The sequence below is a fragment of the Macrobrachium nipponense genome, chromosome 8 (assembly GCF_015104395.2).
Source record: "Macrobrachium nipponense isolate FS-2020 chromosome 8, ASM1510439v2, whole genome shotgun sequence".
In the NCBI taxonomy this organism is placed as follows: Eukaryota; Metazoa; Arthropoda; class Malacostraca; order Decapoda; family Palaemonidae; genus Macrobrachium; species Macrobrachium nipponense.
The window spans coordinates 14,069,221-14,090,805 of NC_087203.1; the positions used below are offsets into that span (position 1 = coordinate 14,069,221).

At 45.5% G+C, this 21,585-nt stretch overlaps 1 protein-coding gene across 2 annotated transcripts in view; it reads right to left on the minus strand.

Annotated features, from left to right (window-relative positions):
• Positions 1 to 21,585, minus strand: part of LOC135222618 (leukocyte receptor cluster member 8 homolog) — a 93,296-nt gene that overhangs the window by 49,515 nt on the left and 22,196 nt on the right. For both annotated transcript variants that reach the window (XM_064260723.1, XM_064260724.1), the window contains 2 exons: positions 20,244 to 21,562; positions 19,992 to 20,109 (listed from right to left, as the gene is read on the minus strand). In XM_064260723.1, coding sequence (XP_064116793.1) covers positions 19,992 to 20,109; positions 20,244 to 21,562 — 1,437 coding nt within the window. The remainder of the gene's footprint in view (positions 1 to 19,991; positions 20,110 to 20,243; positions 21,563 to 21,585) is intronic.

Consider the following 21,585-nt stretch of genomic DNA (forward strand, 5'->3'; position numbering starts at 1 on the left):
TTCTACTACATTCATCTTCTCACTAAGCATGTACTCTAATAAGCCATGCTTTCGTAAGCATGAGAGCATCATATAATATAGAGTTCCGCTGCGTTAGAATCCTTTAATAATGTTACCTACGGTAAACAGCATTGAAATGTTGTAATATCTTTCTTATTGAAAGCTTCTTAGCAAAAGGCAGACAATATTTTATTTATGTTTGCTTAACTATCCCCTCAATCCGAGGCTAAAACCGCGATTGTAGGGAGACAACGGTTAGTTATTCCATCCCGCAGGAGAGAGACCTGTAACCAACCACTCATGACCGCACCTACATGTTACTGCGTTTGGAGACTCTAAGGCGCGATAGCAGTCTCCGTTAGCCGTCTGGCCTTACTCTTCCAGAGTTGCCAGCTACTCCATTAAATAAAGGAATCTTATAAAATTATAATCGAACTTCAGGAAGTTCTTATTCATGCATATTTAAGCGAAACAAGACTTCGATAAATCTAGAAGCTAAGTAGGTGTTTGTCTTAACAATCCCTTTAAGCGTAGTCCTTCCTAGGAAAAATTCTGAAGGTACTGGTAAATGAGTGCTCTGCAAAGAAAGTAACTACGGTAAGTGTGATTTGCCGGTATCGTATTCTCATACAGCAGATACTCTACTACCTTCTTTCCCTGCCGAGGCAGATAGAGAAAGGAAAAATTTTTACTGTCTTCGTTCTTTTCGTTAATAGAATGATAGAAAGAGTATATATATCTCCTTAAGGAAGGAAGTTAATCCAGGAACTCTTTAAATCTTCGTGATTTCCTCATAAATCGCGGAAGAGACAGAATTCCTGTTCATCTGTAGGGTTTACGGAAGGAAGTAGATATTTCCTATCCGCCATCATACCCAAACGTCGATGAGATTCTTATAAGAAAAACTCCCAAAGCTCTTGCCTCTTCATAACGAGGGAAGAGCATGAATGAAGGAGAGAGTCCGCATTGAGAGGAACTGCCAAACACAGGAGTCTTCTGAATAATGAAAAAATGGCTTCTCTTAGTATCAGAATCCTTCTGACAAACGCGACGGCCGCCTGTGCGATATCTTGCACCTTTGCCAGGGGAATGTTGCTCAAGTTAAAAACTCAAAGAGGAGCCTCGCGACTGACCTCTCTCTCATAAGAAGATTTGGAATATTCTGGCGCCTGGCTCCTTGCGCCTAGCGCCTGGATAGTTCCGCGCGCCTGGAATGTTCCGCACGCTAGAAAGGAGACCCGCTCCTGGAACGTTCGCTTGCGTGGAAGGTCCCGTGCGCCCTGATAGTTCCGAGCGCCTACTAGACCCCTTTTAGAAAGAGCCTCTTGCCCGGAAACGTTCAATGGAAGGATCGTTCTATTTTCTAGAACGCGGCTCGCGCTCAGTTGCTAGAACGCGGCTCGCGTTTGGTTGTAGGAACGCGGCTCGCGCTAGTCTGTTTTCTGGAACGCGGCTCGCTGCTGGCTGTTGGAACGTGGCTCACGCTAGCTTGCTGGAACGCGGCTTCCTAAGTTCCTGGCTGGCTCTTGCTCAGTGTTCTCTTAGTTTTCAGAGAACACGCTAGATCATCAAAACATATACATTCTTCGTCTTTTCGGATGTAAGATGAAGAGACGCACTTTTTTAAGGATGCCTTTTCAATGGCTATCCTTGGCAGTCTGGGACGCTCTACAGAACCTGCCGAGGGGACGCCTGACCGGTGGGGATTCTCTGAAACCTCCTTACGGCTTTCGACATTCCTTCTCCCCTGGGCTTGGGAGCTTGAAAGAGGTCTAGGCCTGGGAGCGAGACAGAGCCGATCAGACGCACCCTCCACTGCAATGGGGAACACTAGTAATCACTTCTTACCTTTCAATAGCTCGCATTTTGAGCCACAATCCTTGTCTTCAAATTGCAATTATGAATTTGAAGTTTCTGCGAAGTAAGAAGGTGATGAGGATGCAACACTAGTAGTACTGTTAATACTCTAATTGCTCGATAGTACGAGTTTCCAAAAAACTTTTAAAAGAAACGTATCTAGTTACATGCTTTACTGACTCCCTAAAGTAGGAAGTCAGTATATTTCCTCAATCAATTCTAACACTTATTACACGTATTAATGAATAAATATTAATATTTCCCTTTCTTGCAAACTATGTGAGTGTCTACCGAAAATTTCGGTAGTTACACGTCATATATTCTTCGAAATTTTCGAAGCCAAATTCATTAAAAAGTTAATAAAAGCGTATGCCGAACCAAAGACCCAGTACTTCCCTGCAAAAGACAGCCCAGAAGATCGATGGCGATGAAAAACGAAAATCAAGTCAGGAGGTAGCAACAACATATGTTGACACTACCGCGACAGAGAAAATCTGGTTCTAGAACGGGAATGGTTCCTATTCCTGCCACCCAGCGGCAGGCGGGTAGATCACCTGACCTACCTGTAGCGTGTGCCGCGAAAATGATATTGTCATGATACAATAAAGTTTGTTCATACTTACCTGACAGATATATATATAGCTGTATTCTCTGACGACCGACAGAATTTCAAAACTCCCGGCAAACGCAGTGGTCGGCTAGGTGGTTAGTACCCATTCCCGCCGCTGGGAGGCGGATACCGGGAACCATTCCCATTTTCTATTCAGATTTTCTTTACCACTGTCCCCTGAGGGGAGGTGGGTGGGTACTTGATTATATATATCTGTCAGGTAAGTATGAACAAACTTTATTGTATCATGACAATATCATTTTGTTCATGACACTTACCTGCCAGATATATATATAGCTGAATCCCACCATTAGAGGTGGAAGGGACAGAATAGAAGGATTTGGAAACATTTCACATGCAGATGATTGACATCTTGGTTCCCTACCTGTTAGCATAGCTGACTTCGTGATTACTGTCACCCAAGCCTGCTTCTGCTTAACTAGAATTTCCAGCAAGGTAGTGACCTGTACAGCTGGATAGTTCTAGATGATCTGTCAACGGGAGCGTGACCACAATGTGACTAGACCATATTGACCATACTGAAGACAACGAAGCATAATAAATACCACCTAACCTAGCCTCACTAAAGTTAGTCCCATAACTTTCAGGCTAATTAAAGGGAAGACCGCCTCAAGCGGCCAACCCTACGACCGTAAAAAAACAAACCCATAATTAAAATCACACACATCCATTTTCTAAAGGATGGGGTTCGTATTGCTTCTCGTCCCCAATACTGTATCCGCGGAAATGTATGGTCCAAGCGAGTAGCAATTCTCATATGTCGCCTTCACATCTCTGAGGTATGTGAGGCAAACACAGAGTTGCTTCGCCAAAATGTGGCACCCAGGATATCACTGAGTGCCATATTTTTCTGAAAAGCCACCGAAGTAGCTACCGCTCTAACCTCGTGAGCATTAACTTTTAGCAGTTTAAGATCACCATCCGTGCAGGATGAATGAGCTTCCCTGATGGTATTTCTCAAGAAGAACGCCAGTGCGTTTTTAGACATTGGTAATTCCGGCCTCTTGACCGAACACCACAGGTTGTCTGACGGGCCTCTACATTGTTTGGTCTTTTCCAGATAAAATTTGAGAGCTCTGACAGGGCACAAAACTCTCTCCGGCTCTCGTCCGACGAACTCTGATAACCCCTTGATATCAAAGCTTTTAGGCCAGGGGTTGGATGGGTTTTCGTTCTTCGCTAAGAACGAGGGGCTCAGCGAACACACCGCATTGTGTTCTCTGAAACCCACATGTTTAGTCATAGCTTGGATTTCGCTAACCCTCTTAGCTGTTGCCAAAGCGGTCAGGAAAATAGCTTTCCTAGTTACATCTTTCAAAGAGGCAGCGTGCATAGGCTCAAATGGGGCTGACATTAAAAACTTTAAGACAACATCTAAATTCCATGAGGGAATCTTGTCTCGTGGAGCTTTTGATGTTTCAAAGGACCTCAATAAATCGTGAAGATCTTTATCATTCGATAAATCCAAGCCTCTGTGTCGAAAGACCGTTGATAGCATACTTTTGTAGCCTTTAATCGTTGACACTGAAAGTTTGTCTATCTCTCTAAGATGTAAGAGAAAATCAGCAATCTGGCTCACAGAGGTCGTGGAGGAGGAAATATTTTTCCTTCTACACCAACCTCTGAAGACAGCCCACTTCGATTGGTAGACAGCTTGGGAAGATGTTCTTCTAGCGCTGGCAATAGCTCTTGCCACCGATCTTGAAAAACCTCTCGCTCTGGCCAACTTTGGATAGTCTGAATGCAGTCAGACTCAGAGCGGAGAGGTTTCCGTGATACCTCTCGAAGTGGGGCTGTCTGAGTAGATCGATTTTTCTGGAAGTGTCCTTGGGAAATCTACCAGAAATGACATGGCCTCTGTGAACCAGTCGCTTGCAGGCCAAAAGGGGGCGATCAACGTCATTCTTGCTCCTTCCGACGCCGCAAACTTCCTTATAACCTCTCCCAGGAGTTTGAATGGAGGGAAGGCGTAGAGATCCATCCCCTTCCAATTCCAAAGCATGGCGTCTATTGCTATTGCTCCTGGGTCTAGAACCGGAGAGCAGTAAATCGGAAGCCTCTTCGTTTTTGCTGTCGCAAAGAGGTCTACCAGTGGGCGTCCCCAAAGTTTCCACAACTCCTTGCAGATCTCTGGATGGAGAGTCCATTCGTTTGGAAGCATTTGATGTCGACGGCTGAGGAGATCCGCAACGAACGTTCTGCTGTCCTGAAACGAACCTCGTTAGAATCGTTACATTTCTCAGCTTCGCCCAAAGTAAGATTTCCCTCGTTATCTTGAACAGGGAGCGAGATAGAGTTCCTCCCTGTTTTTTGAAATATGCGAGCGCCGTGGTGTTGTCCGAGTTGACTTGTACAATTCGTCCCACAATCCTTGACTCGAAGCATTGAAGTGCCAAACGAATCGCTTCTAGCTCCTTGAGGTTTATGTGCCAGGACCTCTGTTCCCCTCTCCAGAGGCCTGACACTTCTTCCTCCCCCAGTGTTGCTCCCCAGCCCATCATGGACGCGTCTGAGAACAACACTAGGTCTGGGCTCAGAACTTTGAGGGACATCCCTTCCGATAGCTTTACGGGATCGGACCACCACTTCAAATGCTCTTTGATCGATTGAGGGATTCTCAAAATCTAGTCTAGGTCTTTCTTGTTCTTCCAGTTGTCTGCTAGGAAAAACTGAAGCTGTCTGAGGTGCAGCCTTCCCAGAGAAACAAATTTCTCCAGCGAGGAAATGGTCCCCAGCAGACTCATCCATTCCCTCGCCGAGCATATTTCCTTCTCTAAGAAGACCGATACTTTCTCTAAGCATTTTAGCTGACGTTCTATGGATGGAAATGCTTGAAAAAGCACTGAATCCATCTGAATCCCCAGATACACCGATGGACTGTGTGGGAATCAGATGGGACTTCTCGAAGTTGACCAGAAGGCCCAGGTCCTTCGTCAGCTGTAATGTCGTATGTAGGTCCTCCAGACACTGTTCCTTTGACGTGGACCGGATCAGCCAATCGTCTAAATAGAGTGAGACTCTTATCTTTGAGAGATGGAGCCATCTTGCTACATTTCGCATCAGAAGCGTGAATATCATAGGGGCTGTACTCAGCCCGAAACAGAGAGCTCTGAATTGGAAGACCTGTCCTTTCAGAACGAATCTGAGGAACTTCCTGGACTGAGGATGTATCGGAACATGGAAATAGGCATCTTGGAGATCCAAGGACACCATCCAATCTCCTGGTCTCAGGGAAGCTAAAACAGACTGTGCAGTTTCCATCTTGAATTTTATTTTCCTTACAAAAAGATTCAGCCTGCTTACGTCTAGGACAGGTCTCCATCCTCCCGAGTGCTTCGGAACAAGGAAAAGCCTGTTGTAGAAGCCTGGGGAGTTCCGTGACACGACTCTTTCTACTGCTCTCTTTTCCAACATCTGATCCAAAAGGTCTAATAAGATCTGTTGCTTTGAATCCTGATAAGAGGGCGAAAGGTCTATTGGTTCTATGCTTAATGGTGGTTTCGATAGAAACGGGATTTTGTAACCTTTCTCGATCACTTCGAGTGACCAAGAGTTCGCCCCTCTTATCCTCCATGCTTCGGCGAATAGCGCGAGTCTCGCCCCGACTGGTGTCTGGAGGGCCGAAAAGTCATTTCTTTCCCCTGGTTTTTGAGGGGGCTCTGCCCCTAGGGAAACTCCTCCCTCGAGCAGCAGCTCTTGAAGAGGCTCTTCCACGAAAGGGCTTATAATTCTTCCTAGAAGCTTGCGTGGTTCTTGAAGACATCTGATCAGCAGGACGTTTCGAAGACCGAGACAATAAGTCCTGCATCGCTCGTTCTTGGAGATTTACTGATAAATCCTTTACCATCGATTGTGGAAAAAGATGAGCAGAAAAGGGAGCGAACAACAATTCTGCTTTTTGCGCTGGCGACACTGACTTAGCTGTGAAGCTACAGAAGAGTGCGCGTTTCTTCAGGACTCCCGACGCAAAATGTGATGCCAGTTCGTCGGAGCCATCTCTTACTGCTCTGTCCATGCATGACAAAATACTCGCTAAGTCCTCCAATGAGATGGAATCTGGGCTTCTAGACTGAACATCCAAGACGCCCAGACACCAATCTAGAAAGTTAAAAACTTCCAAAGTTTTATAAAGGCCTTTGAGATGGTGATCTATCTCCGACATTGTCCACGAAACTTTCGCTGATGCCAGGTAAGATCTTCTAGGAGCTTCCACTAAGTTGGCGAAATCCCCTTGTGCGGAAGCGGGGATTCTCAAGCCTGCTTCCTCTTCTGTCTCGTACCACTTCCCCGATCTTCCACTAAGCCTTGTGGGGGGAAGTGCAAAAGAAGTCTTGCCCTTTGTCTTTTTGGATTCCATCCAATCATGGATTCTTTTAAAAGCCCTTTTAGTCGAGAGCGAGGTGGCCATTTTGACAAAATTTGGAGTCTTCCTTGCCTTCGAAGAGGTTAGTTGCGAAGGTGGAGAGAGAGGAACTGGAGCTCGGAACTTCTCGGGAAACAAATCTTTTAAAAGACGAGTCAGAGTCTTATAATCCACAGAGGATGAGGTTGTAGGATCCTCCTCCTCTTCCGAAACAGCCTTGCTTGACGATTTATTTTCTAATGGAGACATAGCCTTATTCTGCATTGAACGAGAAGAAACCAAAGTTTCATCTCCCTTTCGAACCGTAGGTTTTGTGTTTGAAATCAATTTTGAAGAGGAGAGTCTGCTATGTTCTCCGAACCTCGACTTTCTCTCCGAATTTTCCAAACTGACGTCATACGATTTCTCTTGACGAGCACTGATATTGTAGTTCCTACTACCTTGAAGCATATGGCGCTTATCCTTCTGACTAGCGACCTGTTCTTTTCTGCTCAGGATAACTTTATGCATCGGACGCCTAGCGCCCTCAAAAGCGTCCTCATTTGCGTCCTGGAAAGCGTCCTCATTTGCGTCCTGGAAAGCGTCCTCATTTGCGTCCTGGAAAGCGTCCTCCTTTGCGTCCTGGAAAGCGTCCTCCTTTGCGTCCTGGAACGCGTACTGATATGAAGGACGACGAGCGTCCTTACTAGCACTACGCCTCGCGTCCTCAAAAACGTCCTCATATTCATCTTCATATCCTTCTTCTGAACTAATATCGTGCGTCTGAAGTCTCTCCAGCCGACGTTTCCGACCCCGAGCGTCCCGAGAAGCGTCCTTACGAGCGTCCTGGTTAGCAAAGCGTTTGTTTTGTTGAATATGCTCTTCCTGTAAGTCAAGATCCATTCCTCCCAATTCTATTCCTGAGCGATCCTTCTGAACGTTCTTCGACTCTGGGAAAAGACGACGGCGGCGGCGGCCGCCTGTGCGGCACCTATTGTCTTTATCTTTACCGCCAATACTTCTAGAGACTCTCTCAGCAGGACTGCTTGCGCGTTCCTGATTGAGTCGATGAGGTCTAGAAGGCGACGGATCAGACGAAGACGAAGAACGAAGAGAAGCCACAGGAGAACGTCTAGATTTCTTGACGGGTAGCCAAAGATCTTTTTTACGACTACGTGATCTTTCCTCTTTCTTGGCGAAAAACGTATCCAACTGTTGACGAATCGCTTCGAGAGTCTTTTTTGATGGTGAAGAACCATATGATGGAATGAACCTTTGAGAAGAAGATGGGCGAGGGGACGCCTTCTTCCTTCTCTCCGGACTCGAATCAGGACGCTCAGAAAGCGTCCTAAATCTCTTGTGCGGGATACTGTCTTCGAAGTCTTCCGGAGAAGACCGAAGCGTAAATCGAGGCGGAGGACGCTCTCGATCTCCCGATGAAGCGTCCTCTTCCATCATACCTTTCCTAAGAGGTCGAGAAAGACGATGGCCGCCAGTGCGACGTCTTACGTCTTCCTTACCACTCCCACTTGGAGAGGCTGCGTACTCTTCCGTAAGACCTTTCCTAAGAGGGCGAGAAAGACGATGGCCGCCAGTGCGACGTATTAACGTCTTCCTTACCACTCTCACTTGGAGAGGCTGCATACTCTTGCCGTAGACCTTTCCTAAGAGGGCGAGAAAGACGATGGCCGCTTGTGCGACACCTTACGTCTTCCTTACCACTCTCAGTCGGAGTGGTCTTCCGAGATTCCCACCCACTGTGAGGTGAGGACGTCTCGGAGGAAGAGAAGCATTCCTTCAAGATTCGCGGTTGCGCGCGATCTTTGGCAGCCTGGGATGCGTCTTCAGGATCTGCCGAAGGGACGCCAGACCGGTGTTTAATTCCCGTAACCCTCCTTCGGCCTTCGACATGTCCATTCCCTGTGTTCTGGGAGTCCGACAGAGGTCTCAACCTGGAGGCATTATAGGACCGATCTGACGCCCCCTCCACTTCACTAGGGGCACTAACATTATCACTACACTTTTGCACATTAGATTGTAGCACTTTCATTTTCGATTCAAGGTTCCGAATCGATTCTAAAATGGTAGAAAGGGCATTCCCTTCGGTAACCATCACTTCCTTATCTGAAGGAGAAATTATAGGGTTATGCGTAGCATGTTCTACATTTATGTTAGATTGAGCAACTTTACTTTGACTTTTAACAGAAGCACTCCTGGAGGAAGACCTCCTAATTCTGTCACGCTCAAGTCTACGAATGTAAGATTCATACGCCTTCCATTCGACATCAGTTAATACTTCACATTCTTTGCACCTATCATCCAACAAGCAAACATGCCCTCTACAATTCACACACTGTGTGAGGATCTACCGAGGCTTTTGGTAGCCTCACCTTACATTCTTCTACACCACACACCCTGAAACTAGTAGAACTAGATCCAGACATCTCAATTCTAAGAAAAAACAAAGCCAAAATCAAAATCCAAACCACAATAGCGTTGCCAAATCACTAAGCCAAGTCCGAAACCAAAAGACAATCCAAATACTCAAGTGACAAATGAAGTTTTCGAAATCCTAAGCGGAGGTCTGTAAACAGATGTTTACGACCGGCGACAGAAGAAAATCTGAATAGAAAATGGGAATGGTTCCCGGTATCCCCCTCCCGGCGGCGGGAATGGGTACTAACCACCTAGCCGACCACTGCGTTTGCCGGGAGTTTTGAAATTCTGTCGGTCGTCAAGAGAATACAGCTATATATATATCTGGCAGGTAAGTGTCATGAACAAATTCGAATTTCTGTCGGACGTCAGAGACATAAGCTAAGTATATATCTGCCGGGGAAGTTGCATGTACAAAAATTACTTACACAACTTAATGTGAGATGTGAGGCTGATGTTCACTGATGGGATGTTTCTGTTGTGTGTGTGTTCCTTGTTTGTTCACGTACCCTCATGATCTATGTTCGGACCCCAGTTTGGACAACACTGGCCTAAGATATTGTGCATCTGCTTCTCTGTGTCCCACACGGTGTCACACGTCGTTCGTCACCACACGTCTGCGTACGTACTTCACGGTCAGTGATGGACGCGCGTATCACTTCACGGTAAATAATGGACACGTGTACATATCTAGATGGCTGTGGACCATAAGCATGTCTGTGCAATGCCTGTTGATCATGTAGGTACGTTTCATGAACGTTGCCTTGGTGGCATCAGACAAGTATTCCTTGGGCCTTCAACCTACCACAGCGCGTTCCTACATCATCTGGGAATGGACCATCAACCTAGCCAACGGGCATTCAGCATGTCAGTGCAATGCCTTTGGTCACAGCAAAGGGCTGACAGGCATTCCCTTGGTAGTGTCTGACGGACGTTCCATGTCATCTACATAAGAGATTGATCTTCCGACTGTTGCGTCTTCATAACAAGTCAATGGATTCGTTCAGTCAGGTCCATACTGCCTTCATACGAGAATATTGACCTAACTTTTCGACTTGGGCACAAGTAGTTACATTGGTTCCTTTACTGTGGAGTTCTGTGGAACTATTTCGCCCAACGCCTGCTTACAAAAAGTTTATTCTGGTCATACAAGGCATTTTCCTGGTCAAGCAGAATTATTTTCTAACTCCATAAATCTTTGATTCAGACCTATTCAACTTGTTAGGTACTTGAGTCTAGACCAAGACTTCAAGAGTAAGGAAGATTGAGGAACTACTTCCTTTTACTAACTTAGCCTAGCCTAAGTGGTTGAATTCTTATCCTAGTCTAGCTGGTTCAAACCCTTCCTTTACCAACTTAGCCTTGCCTATCTTCTTAGCTTGGTAAGTGGTGAAGTTCTTAGCCTAGCAAGTGGGTGAGTTCTTAGCCTAGCTTAGCTAGTTCAAACCTGCCTTTACCAAACTAGCCTAGTCTAAGTGGTCTAGTTAATAGCCCAGCCTAGCTAGTTCAAGCCTACCTTTATTAACTTAGCAAAGACAAAGGGGTCGAGTTCTTAGCCTAGCCTACCTAGTTCAAACCTATCTTTACCAACTTTGCCTGCCATAAGTGGCAGAGTTCTTAGGACCAGACTAGTGGTTCGAAGCCATCCTAACTGACTTAGACTAGCCTAAGTGGATGAGTTCTAGGCCTAGCCTAAGTGTTGGAGTTTTTAGCCTAGCCTACCTGAATCAAGCTTAACTTTACCTGACCTACTGTTCAATATCCGAAAGCATCTTCTTCTGCTTCAAGACTTCTCAAGAGGAAAATTTTCCCAATTCGAAGGAAAATTTTCCCAATCTTCAAGAATCTGGAATTGGGATAGGTTAAAAGGGTACAATTCCTTACTTAGCCTACCCTTATCCATGATTAGACAAGTACTGTATCTATATCCTAGTTGTTCTTGTCTCTGCAGGAGTTAAGGTCTGTCTTAACAGCCAAGAATTGCCATTAATCCTACGGGAAAAAGTGAGGTTCCAGTGCGGGGATGTTTTCTCATTTTGGTTAACCCTTAGAAGCAGGGGTAGAAGAGCAATATGCAGCACCCCAGGCCATGGATATTTTGAGGTCGGCCAATTTCAGAAACATCACATCAATGGAAAGAGGAAGATATGCAAATGCACATGGTGTAAGAAAAAAATTTAAAAAATTTTCCTTTTCCTAAAATACCAAATTTGTAACTAATTTGTATTTTTCATAACTAACAAACCTGAGGTCTTAACATTAGGATTTACTAGCGCCAAGCTGGAAACCGGTAGAATTAAAATTACACTTGTGAGATCCAGGGACTAATGGCATCTATACCAGGTCACGGGGCATGTATACCCAGAATGCCCACGGCTACCTGTGACCCATCAGTTATATTTCTAACCCAGTTTAGACTGCTAGAGGGGTGGTTCGAGGTGGGCCTTTAACTGTTAAGACCTCAGGTTTGTTAGTTATGAAAAATACAAATTAGTTACAAATTTGGTATTTGTTCATACACGAAACAAACCTTCGGTCTTAACATTAGGATAGACTTACTATTGGAGGGAGGTAAGTCTCTACAACTGACTGGAAGTTTGCCACCTTATCCATTTCCGAATATATAGGGAAATTCTAGAGAATGGACAATGAACCTAGGACCAAAGATATAAGCGGATCTATTGGTTTCCTCCCACTGGGTGTAGATACCATTCTACTGTTTACTCTTGTCCCTTGCGACTGGATCCACCTTCACCCCTCTTTCCTTATTATCCAGAGGGGTGTGTTGCTACTGAAAAGTATATCATCAGCTAAGATAGCTTCACAGTATGGCTGACCATCTCACCTGCATCTAGTCCGTTCCAGCACATGACGGTACTCTCCTTCATATTGCCCGTAGTTAAAGGAGTAGGAAGAAAGTAGTAAAGAAAAAAGACCAGTCATCCCATTCATTCTACTTTCATACCTTCATCTTAGACTAGACGCAAACTGACCCGCCAGGGGCACTGGATGAACTATATCACTTGTTGGGCCGCCACCACTGGACCCAAGGAAAAGGTGTCCAAGGATCTATGGGCAACATCTTTCAAATAAAATGAGGTGAAAGTTGTTTGGCGCTTCCACACGCCAGCTTTCAGAATTTTATCCACAGACATGTTCTTCTTAAATGCCAGGGAAGCACTCACACCCCTGATGTCATGCAGCTCTAGCTCCCACCTGGCTATCTGACCCTCTGTCTTCTGCAGTATAAGCATTTCTGATTGTCTCCCCTAGCCAAAATGATATTGTATTCTTGGACACTTCCTTCTTGTTCCGTCCTGTACATACGAACAAATTCTGGCACCCCGGCCTGAGGTGCCTTGTTCTCTTTAAGTACTCCCTTAGTGCCCTGACGGGGCACAGGAGCATTTCAGCTTTGTCGTTGTCTACAAAGTCTGCCAAGGAAGGTATGGTAAAGGAGTCGAATCTGCCGTCTACTATTGTTGGATTTTGGGTCTTTGCCACGAATTCTGGGACAAACTCACACACCATTGATCTCCAACTCTCGAGTGCTTTATGAGATATGAGAGGCCATGTAGCTCCCCCACCCTTTTGGTTGAAGCCAGGGCCAATAAGAAGACTGTCTTCAGGGTCAGGCTCCTATCCGTGGACTGCCTTAGTGGTTCGTAAGGGGGTTTTGTCAGACTACTCAGTACCTTGGTCAGATCCCAATCTGGGGCTTTTAGCTCCTTTGGTGGGCATGACTGTTCAAAGCTCCTCATCAGCATGGCCAACTCCCATGAAGACGATATGTCCACTCCTTTCATTCGTAAGACTGAGGCTAGAGCAGCCCTGTACCCCTTCACTGCAGATACAGACATATGTTTTTCTGTTCTGAGATATATCAGAAAGTCTGCTAACTGCTGAATAGTGGTACCGAGTGGAGACACGTTCCCCCTACGACACCAATCACAGTATGCTGACCACTTCCCTTGGTATACTGTCGCAGATGATTTTCTGATATTACCTGCCATCTGAGTTGCTGCTTTCTGCGAAAACCCTCGCTCTCGGAGGAGATACTTGACAGTCTCCACCCGTGAAGCGATAGGGACTTCACCGACTGGTGGTACCTCTCCACGTGAGGCTGACACAGAAGGTTGCTCCATGGAGGTAACTCTCTTGGCACATCTACTAGGAGTTCCAGTAGGCCTGGAAACCACTCTGCTTTCGGCCATAACGGGGCTACCAGGGTCATCTTGAGGTTCTGAGACCGCATTACCCTGTTCAGAACCTGACGGATTAGACAAAATGGAGGAAATGCGTACACGTCCAGATTGTCCCAGGGGTGTTGTAGCGCATCTTCTGCTACTGCCTCTGCGTCCGGGACTACTGAACAATACACTTCCAACATTTTGTTGTACCTGGTTGCGAATAGGTCTATGATCGGTCCTTCCCACAACATGAGCATCCTGTCCACTACCTGTTGGTGTAGGGACCACTCCGTTCCCAGAATCTGATCCCTGCGGCTCAACTTGTCGGCCACTATGTTTCTTTTTCCCGGAATATACCTGGCCTTGATGTCTACCAGGTTCTCTATAGCCACTGGTGAAGTTGAACTGTCATCACATGTAACTGCCGAGAAACTAGGCCTCCTTGCTTGTTTATATAAGCTACTACTGTGGTGTTGTCTGACATCAATACCACTGAGTGTCCCTTTACTCTCTCCCTGAATTCTTGTAGAGCCAGGAAAGCTGCTTCAACTCCAGCACGTTTATATGGAGTTCTCTGTCCTTGCAACTCCATTTTGCTGACACCATCAACTCCTCCATATGGGCTCCCCAGCCTTCTAGTGACGCATCCGAGAACAGCAAGAGGTCTGGGGAGGATTGTTGAAGGGGGACACCCACTGTCAGATTGTCGTCGTCCACCCACCACAGCAAGTCTTTCCTCACTTCTGCCGACAAGGAATTTGCTCGTACGGGTGATCTACTGTTGGTGACCAAAACTCCTTATCCTCCATTGTAGGGACCGAAGGTGTAGCCTTCCTTGTGGTACTAGCTTCTCCAGGGAGGTTAGGATTCCCAGCACCACCTGCCACTGTCTTTCTGGCTGTGTCTGCTTTCCCAGAAAGGCATTCACCACTTGTTTGCATTTCTGTACTCTTTGGTCTGTCGGGAATACTTTGGCTTGTGTTGTGTCTATCACCATTCCCAGATATTCCAAACGTTGACTTGGATCCAGCTGCGACTTCTGCTGATTCACCACAATACCTAGGCTGTGACAAAGCTGCAGGAGGGCTGCCCTGTCCCTGAGTAATTTCTCCCTGGACTTTGCTATCACCAGCCAATCGTCCAGATATCTTATCAGCCTGATCCCCTGAGCATGCGCCCACGCCGACACGAGGGTGAACACTCTTGTAAAAACTTGAGGAGACGTTGTCAATCCGAAGCACAGGACCTTGAACTCGAAAGCTTTCCCTGCAAGACTGAAGCGGAGAAATTTCCTTGAAGACTGATGGACTGGTATCTGAAAGTATGCGTCCTTTAGATCGACTGTCAGCATAAAGTCTCCGATTCTGACTGCTTGTAGAACCGTTTTCGGAGTTTCCATCTTGAAACTGGTTTTCCTTATAAACAGATTCAGCGTTGACAGGTCTATTACTGTCCTCCACTCCCCGTTGGCTTTGGGTACCAGGAAAATCCTGCTGTAGAAGCCTTTTGTCGGACTGCATACTTGTTGCACAGCTCCTTTTTCCATCATCTTCTTCACTTCGTCCTGCAGAATAGTGGCCTTCTGAGATTTGTGGGCATAAGTGACGTGGGGTAATGGTTGATCTGTCAGGGGCGGGGTTACCTCGAACGGAATCAAATACCCGATCCTGAGAACATCCACCACCCACTGCTCTGCCCCTAGTTCCTGCCACACCTTCCAGTGATTTGCCAGGCAACCCCCCACTGGTGTGGCCGAGTGATGGGAGGCGCCCATCCTATCTTCTTGAGCCTCTCCCCCTTCCCCTATTGCCCCTTCCTCTGTTGTTTCTATTGTGAAAGGGCGATGAGTTATCCTCTTTGGGAAGAGGGTCTTGTGACTCTATTAGGGATGCTATGTCTCACTGGTTTCTTTCGAGACATCTGCTGTTGTCTTCCCTCCAAAGGAATAGTTTGACTGTTAGAGGTTTTCCTAACTGCCTGTTGCACCAACCTATCGTTAGTGTCCATCCTTCTTCTATCTATCGCTTCTTCCAGTATGACCTCTGGCAACAGTAGTTGCGATTCCAAGATATCCCCATTCCTCATTGCTAACAGGGAATCCAAATCCACATTGCGGCTTAGTCTAGCCAATGCTGCATCTCTCCTCATTAGCAGGATATTTGCCCAAACATTGGCACTTACGTTTGTCAGGTACGCAATCGCCTTGGACCCTGACTGTAGTAATCTAATGAACAATGGTTCATCCACTACTTTCCTTGTTGCTTCCGAGGATGCAATTTTCGCCACTGCTGTTGACCAAAGGTCTAACCAGGACGCAGCCTGAAAGACAGAAGAAGCTGTTGCTTCTAACGTGGCAGCCTCTTGGTACGTCATCGAAGGGCACTCCATTTTAACCTGATCCAAGGTTAATCCAGGCCTTAACCTTACAACATTAGGGTTCATTTGTCTAGACAGCAAAGGGACCTTCGGTGTCGTATAATATTTCCTTTGCTTTATCATTGGAGGGGGAATAAATTTAAATGATCTATTAGATCTTAAGGAATTATCCCTCCCTGCAATCTTTGCGTTTACGTGTTGCAAGACCGATTCCGCATGACTCGAACAAGGCAATTCATACGACACCTTGGTATCCCTCTTTAGTCCAAACGCCATGTCAATTCCAGGAGGAAGCATACTGGCCGGTGTTTCTGTCTTCTCCGAAAGGCTATTGAATTGACGAATCAAATCAATAACCTCTGCATACGAGGCCAGAAACTCTTGGTTTTCTCCTTCCTCCGGCTCTAGTGTACCACTCTCCGTCACGAGAGATGTTGTCTCGCCTCTATCTTCTGACAGACGGCCCGGAATTCCACGGCCGCGGCCTCTTTGATCTTTGCTGGCCGCTGTTGGCTCGATCCCAGATAGTCAGCAGGGGAACGAGAACGTCTCACTCTTTCTCTGCTCACGGATCTAGAGCGAGAATCTCGTCTAGATCTCCAAGATGAAGGCTCCCTTAAGACAGAGGTAAGTTCGTCTTTATTAGCATTGGCATCGTTTTCGAGCGTCGGCGAGCCCGGCCTCGGCCTTCTATCCAGACGGACACTGCCTTCCACGAACGTATCCGCCGAGGTTGCCAACTCTCTATTTTTCGTACTTTTAATAGGAGCCTTATCGTCCTTCGTACGTATTTTGAACGGCCTTACGGGCGAAACTGGGACCTGCATTCCATCCTCTGCTGCACCTTTCGCCGCCAACGTCGATTTTACCAGAGGTATCGCAGTTTTTTGCGATCCGAACTGGCAACTCCGCCTCGGCCGCTAGCTCGCCGGCCGTCACCTCTCTCGCTTGTTCGGACTCTTGCGAACGGCTTCGTCTGGCAACCTTGTGCTTAATAGCCACTGATTTTCCGACCTTCTTGCTGACTTGGAAATGACAGTCTTCGTCCGAAGAAGAGGAAGAATTGATTCTTCTCCTCTTGGCCCGAGGATCCGCTAGGAACTCCCGAATCCTCCTCCAACGCTTGACTGGCGCTCGCCGTGACGTTATCGGACTTAGCGATGACGCCGAACTAGAGGAAGAAGACGAAGAAGGCGAATCACACTTTTTCTTTTTGTCTCTCTTATTCATTCTCTCCTCTATATCCTGTAACTTCTGCATTACAGTTTGCATTGACGGATTAGAAGGCGTATTAGCGTCTGGGAGCAGCGAAAAAGGCCGAGAATCGGTCTGTGACGTCATCACGCCTGCCATCTCAGAGTGTGACGTATGTTGTGACGTCATCCCTCTCGTAGGGAGAGACTGAGAGGTTTCTGCTGGTAACCGCACGTTTGCTGCCAAATTACCTCCCACGTTCTGCATCGCTGTAAATACTGAGTGGGATGGTGAAGCAGCGGCATTAATTCCCATAAATTGCAAGCCCGGGGGATGAGGAACATTCAGCGCTGCCGGACCCTGCTGGAACCCGTGACGTCATATAATGCGCAAGCAGACCATCCAAGGTTGGTACGCCTGGTAGGCCTAGCGCTGACCACGTACCATCTAACCTATGCGCTTGAGTAGCAGGAGCCTGGAACAAAGATGGCGGATCTCCCCCTCTACTTGCTGGGAACAAAGGAGAGTGCAAATTATTCATAAAATTACCCAAGGCCCCTCCTGACGTTTCCGATACAGAACCGCTAGGAGAAACCGAAGGGGTATGAGACAATTCAAAAGCAGGTGGAGAAACATATGGAGCAGCCTGGTTTATTACCGATACCAAGAAGCCGGTAAGGTTTGGTCATCCAAAGATGGCGTCACCCCCTTTCTTTTGTATTGGCTTTTCCCATAGAACTTCTTCCACTGTTCCACCGACCAACCGCGACAAACAGAACACGGATTAGTAACCGTACATACGTTTTCCCTGCACCTACTACACGTTGGATGAGGATCCGTCGACACCGAGGTTAGGAACCTAGAACAAGGGAAGCCACTGACTCCTGGGCATTTCCTTTGCTCCTCTTCGAAGCGGTAGACGATCCCGATGTTGAGGCAAAATTCTCCATCATACCACGTATACACTCTTACCACACTGATCACACTTGGAGAAAGAAAAGGAATGAAAAATAAAAAAATGAAATGGATAAAGAACGGGCAAACTGAAAAACCGGCTTTAAATGAGATAGACAGTAACACGTCTTATCTTAAAGGCGGTAGGAAAATAACTGGTGGGTCACAGGTAGCCGTGGGCATTCTGGGTATACATGCCCCGTGACCTGGTATAGATGCCATTAGTCCCTGGATCTCACAAGTGTAATTTTAATTCTACGTTTCCAGCTTGGCGCTAGTAAATCCTAATGTTAAGACCGAAGGTTTGTTTCGTGTATGAACAACTACCATGATAATTTGAATATGATTATTTACAACACCTCGTGGTGCCTCTTTTACAAGACGATCGTAAATTTGACCAAGTTATACATTTTTGCTAATAAACAATTTTGTTATTTTGTAAAATCAAATTACAGCTCACGTAATATCAAAATAGATAAGAGCTAAAATCATTAAGAAATTCTGAGCATATTTGTCGTAAAATATTTACGTAAATATACTGAGAACAAAGATGCAGTAACTTTTTGGGAATATAAATGCCTTTTCTAATATCTCTTTACCATTTCATTTGCAAAATTACAATCATAACTGACATACTATCATAAAAGATAAGAACTAAAACCAACAGCAACCCTTGGTTACATTTATGAGCAAATATACAAGAGAGGCAGTAGGTATATCCTTGAAGTCATGTACACAACTAACTCTTGTCATGAGGCTCCCATATTACCTGAATCAGTCTAAAAGTGGCCATTAGTGAATTTATGGGCTTTAGAAGTAATGGCACCTCTTTCCCGCCAATTCCCCCAAATCGATGGCGCGTAATAGGGTTACTTACCATTTGAGTTGTTAAGCATAGTTCGATATCCTTTACTAATGGAGCCACCGACCATATGAAGCTCAATCTGAGCAAAAACGAACTATATTTGGAAGGATCCAAAGAAGAGAGGATGTCTTGAGAAGACACAGGTTATGAAGAGAAAAAGTCTTGGAGGTTCATCAGCAACTGACAAAAGATTCGGAAACCATAATTGAGTCCAAACAGGGTTAGGAGGGTCATCTTAAGATGCGACGAGCCTCTGATTAGCACTTCCTTGCCCTTGATGGAGGGCTTTAAGTTGGGCTGATGGCTGCGTAGTTGCCAAAGTAAGAGGGCCTGGGGCTGGGGAATAAGATAGGAAAACAAGTTTTTGAGGGGGCAAACATGAACAAGGTCATTCTGCTCCAAGAGCCCACAGATCCTGTCAGATCAGGGGAAGCAGGGTCCACCCAGTAGGAAGGGCCTGCTCCAGTTTCTGCCAGTACTAAAAGTTCTCAAATAATCGAGTGTAATGAACTATTTGGAAATGCCTCTCGTAGAATATCTCTTGCTTTGTGAAGAGAGGAGAGGATCTCTTAAGGAAAATCCAAAAGGGCTATGGGCTCGTCTAGACATACTACAAATTCTCAGTTCTCTCACAGTAAGGAAGGTTTCATCTTCTTGGCGCACGTCCCAGAAACTTCCTGGTTCCTCAAAGGAGTTCTGCAACCTAGAAACAAGGGTTTAAAGTGATTTTTAGGTCTGGGAAAGGGGATGATAGGACTTCCTTTCGACTACTATGTTTAGACAGTCATAACTAAAGAAGATTTTAATCCGGAGTTTTAGAGGAAAAAAACAACAGGGTCCGGCTTTCAAGAAAGGTAGACATTCTAGGAAACTATTTTCGAAGGCTTCCTGCAAAATTTGAATTTTTTTTGCTGCCAAGTGGGAAATTATTAGCTATGTATTTACTTGGTAAGTTACTAATATAAAAAAAATATTTCATCTGCACAAAACCATCACTACTAGAAACATTGTGTGCAGCTTTAGGTTTTTTTTTTTTTTTTTTTTTTTTTTTTTTTTTTTTTTTTTTTTTTTTTTTTTTTTTTTTTTTTTTTTTTTTAGTAACAGTCAATATAGAAGTAGTCGTACTAATAATATAAGTAAGCATACCTTGGTCCACAAAGTGCCATTGTTTGCTGCTTGGGTTAATTTTCCTTTTAAACAAATCTCAACTTGGTCCTTGTCTAACTCTGTTACACAACGAGCAAAACAGCGGCCAACATATGATCTGAAAAAAATTAATAATGCAGGGGATAAATAACATATGTACATATTGTAAAATCATTCAGGCATAGATGCCTGATATTGCAATATAATTAAATGCCAAATCTCAAGGTTTCCTACAGCAATAATCACACCTACTTGAGTGATTCAGGCCAATCGCCTCCAGCTGCATCTGGAGCTCCCCTTTCCTTGGATGGCTTGGATCCCTTGGAATCTTGCTTTTTAGCTCCTTGACTGTCTGCACGTTCTGCCCTATCTGAAGTTCTACCTTTGTATGAGGATGAACCATCAGATCTTTTGTACGAGGAGTTATCATAACCCTTGTGTTGACTACCTTTGTAAGATGATCCACTCTCAGACCCCTTATACTGCCCACCCTTATATGAACTTTCATTATTTTTATAATATGGGCTTTCTGCATTCTTATAGGGACTATCAGAGTTTTTGTAGGAGGAACTTCCTGAACCTTTGTAACTAGAACTGTCATTCTTATATGGTGTTCCATCATAATTTTCCTTCCCCTCAAATCCTTGACCATAACGATGATTTGACCAAGGATTACCGGACATGGTATTCCCTTTTCCTTTACTGGAACTATTACTATTACTATTGTACTTTTGTTTGCTGCCCCTGTTTGAACCATCTTCTTCATACTGATTGCGAGTCTGCTGTTGATAATGCGGTGGTGGTGACTGACGGTGCTGACCAGATGCTTGTTTGGATCTTTGGTTGCTTGAATGGTGGTGATGACTTCCAGGAGACTGTTGATACTGACCAGGTGGTGGTTGATTAAAGTTAGGGGGTGGCTGACTAAAGTTAGGAGGGGGTTGACTGAAGTTAGGAGGGGGCTGGCTAAAATCAAGGGGTGGGAGAGCTAGGTCTTGGGTTTGTTGAGGGGTCTGACCCTGTAATGTATTATACCCAGCAGCTTTCTTGTTTTGGGGACTAAACTTCACTGGGGATCCAGATGATGAACTTGAGTTGTTAGCATCTGTAGCTTCAGAAGTGGTAGTGTGATTGTATGCAGCCACATTTGGCATGGGTGGAGGACCACTTGGGCCATACCAACCACCATAAACAGGATAATGGTATTGGGAGTAATATGCAGTGTAATCAGCAGCTGTATAATCAGGGGTAGGATATGCCTGAGCTGAAGAAGCTGCATTTTCAGTAGTTTGACTTTGCTCTTCTGAAGATTTCTTTTGACTGCTTGATTCTTTCTTGGATGAACTTGACTCCTTCTTCGAAGAGCCAGACTCTTTCTTCTCTGAAGAGCTGGATTTCTTTGAACTCTTATCTTTACTCTTCTTTTCTGAGGAAGAGGACTTCTTTTCTGAGGATGATTTAGTTGCTTTCTCATCACTCTTACTTTTATCTTTGCTCTCCGAGCCTTCTTCAGCAGGTGGAGGTGGAGGCGGCGGAGGTGTCCCCATGCCAGGATAAGGCCATGCAGCAGGCTGTTGATTAACAAAGAATTCAG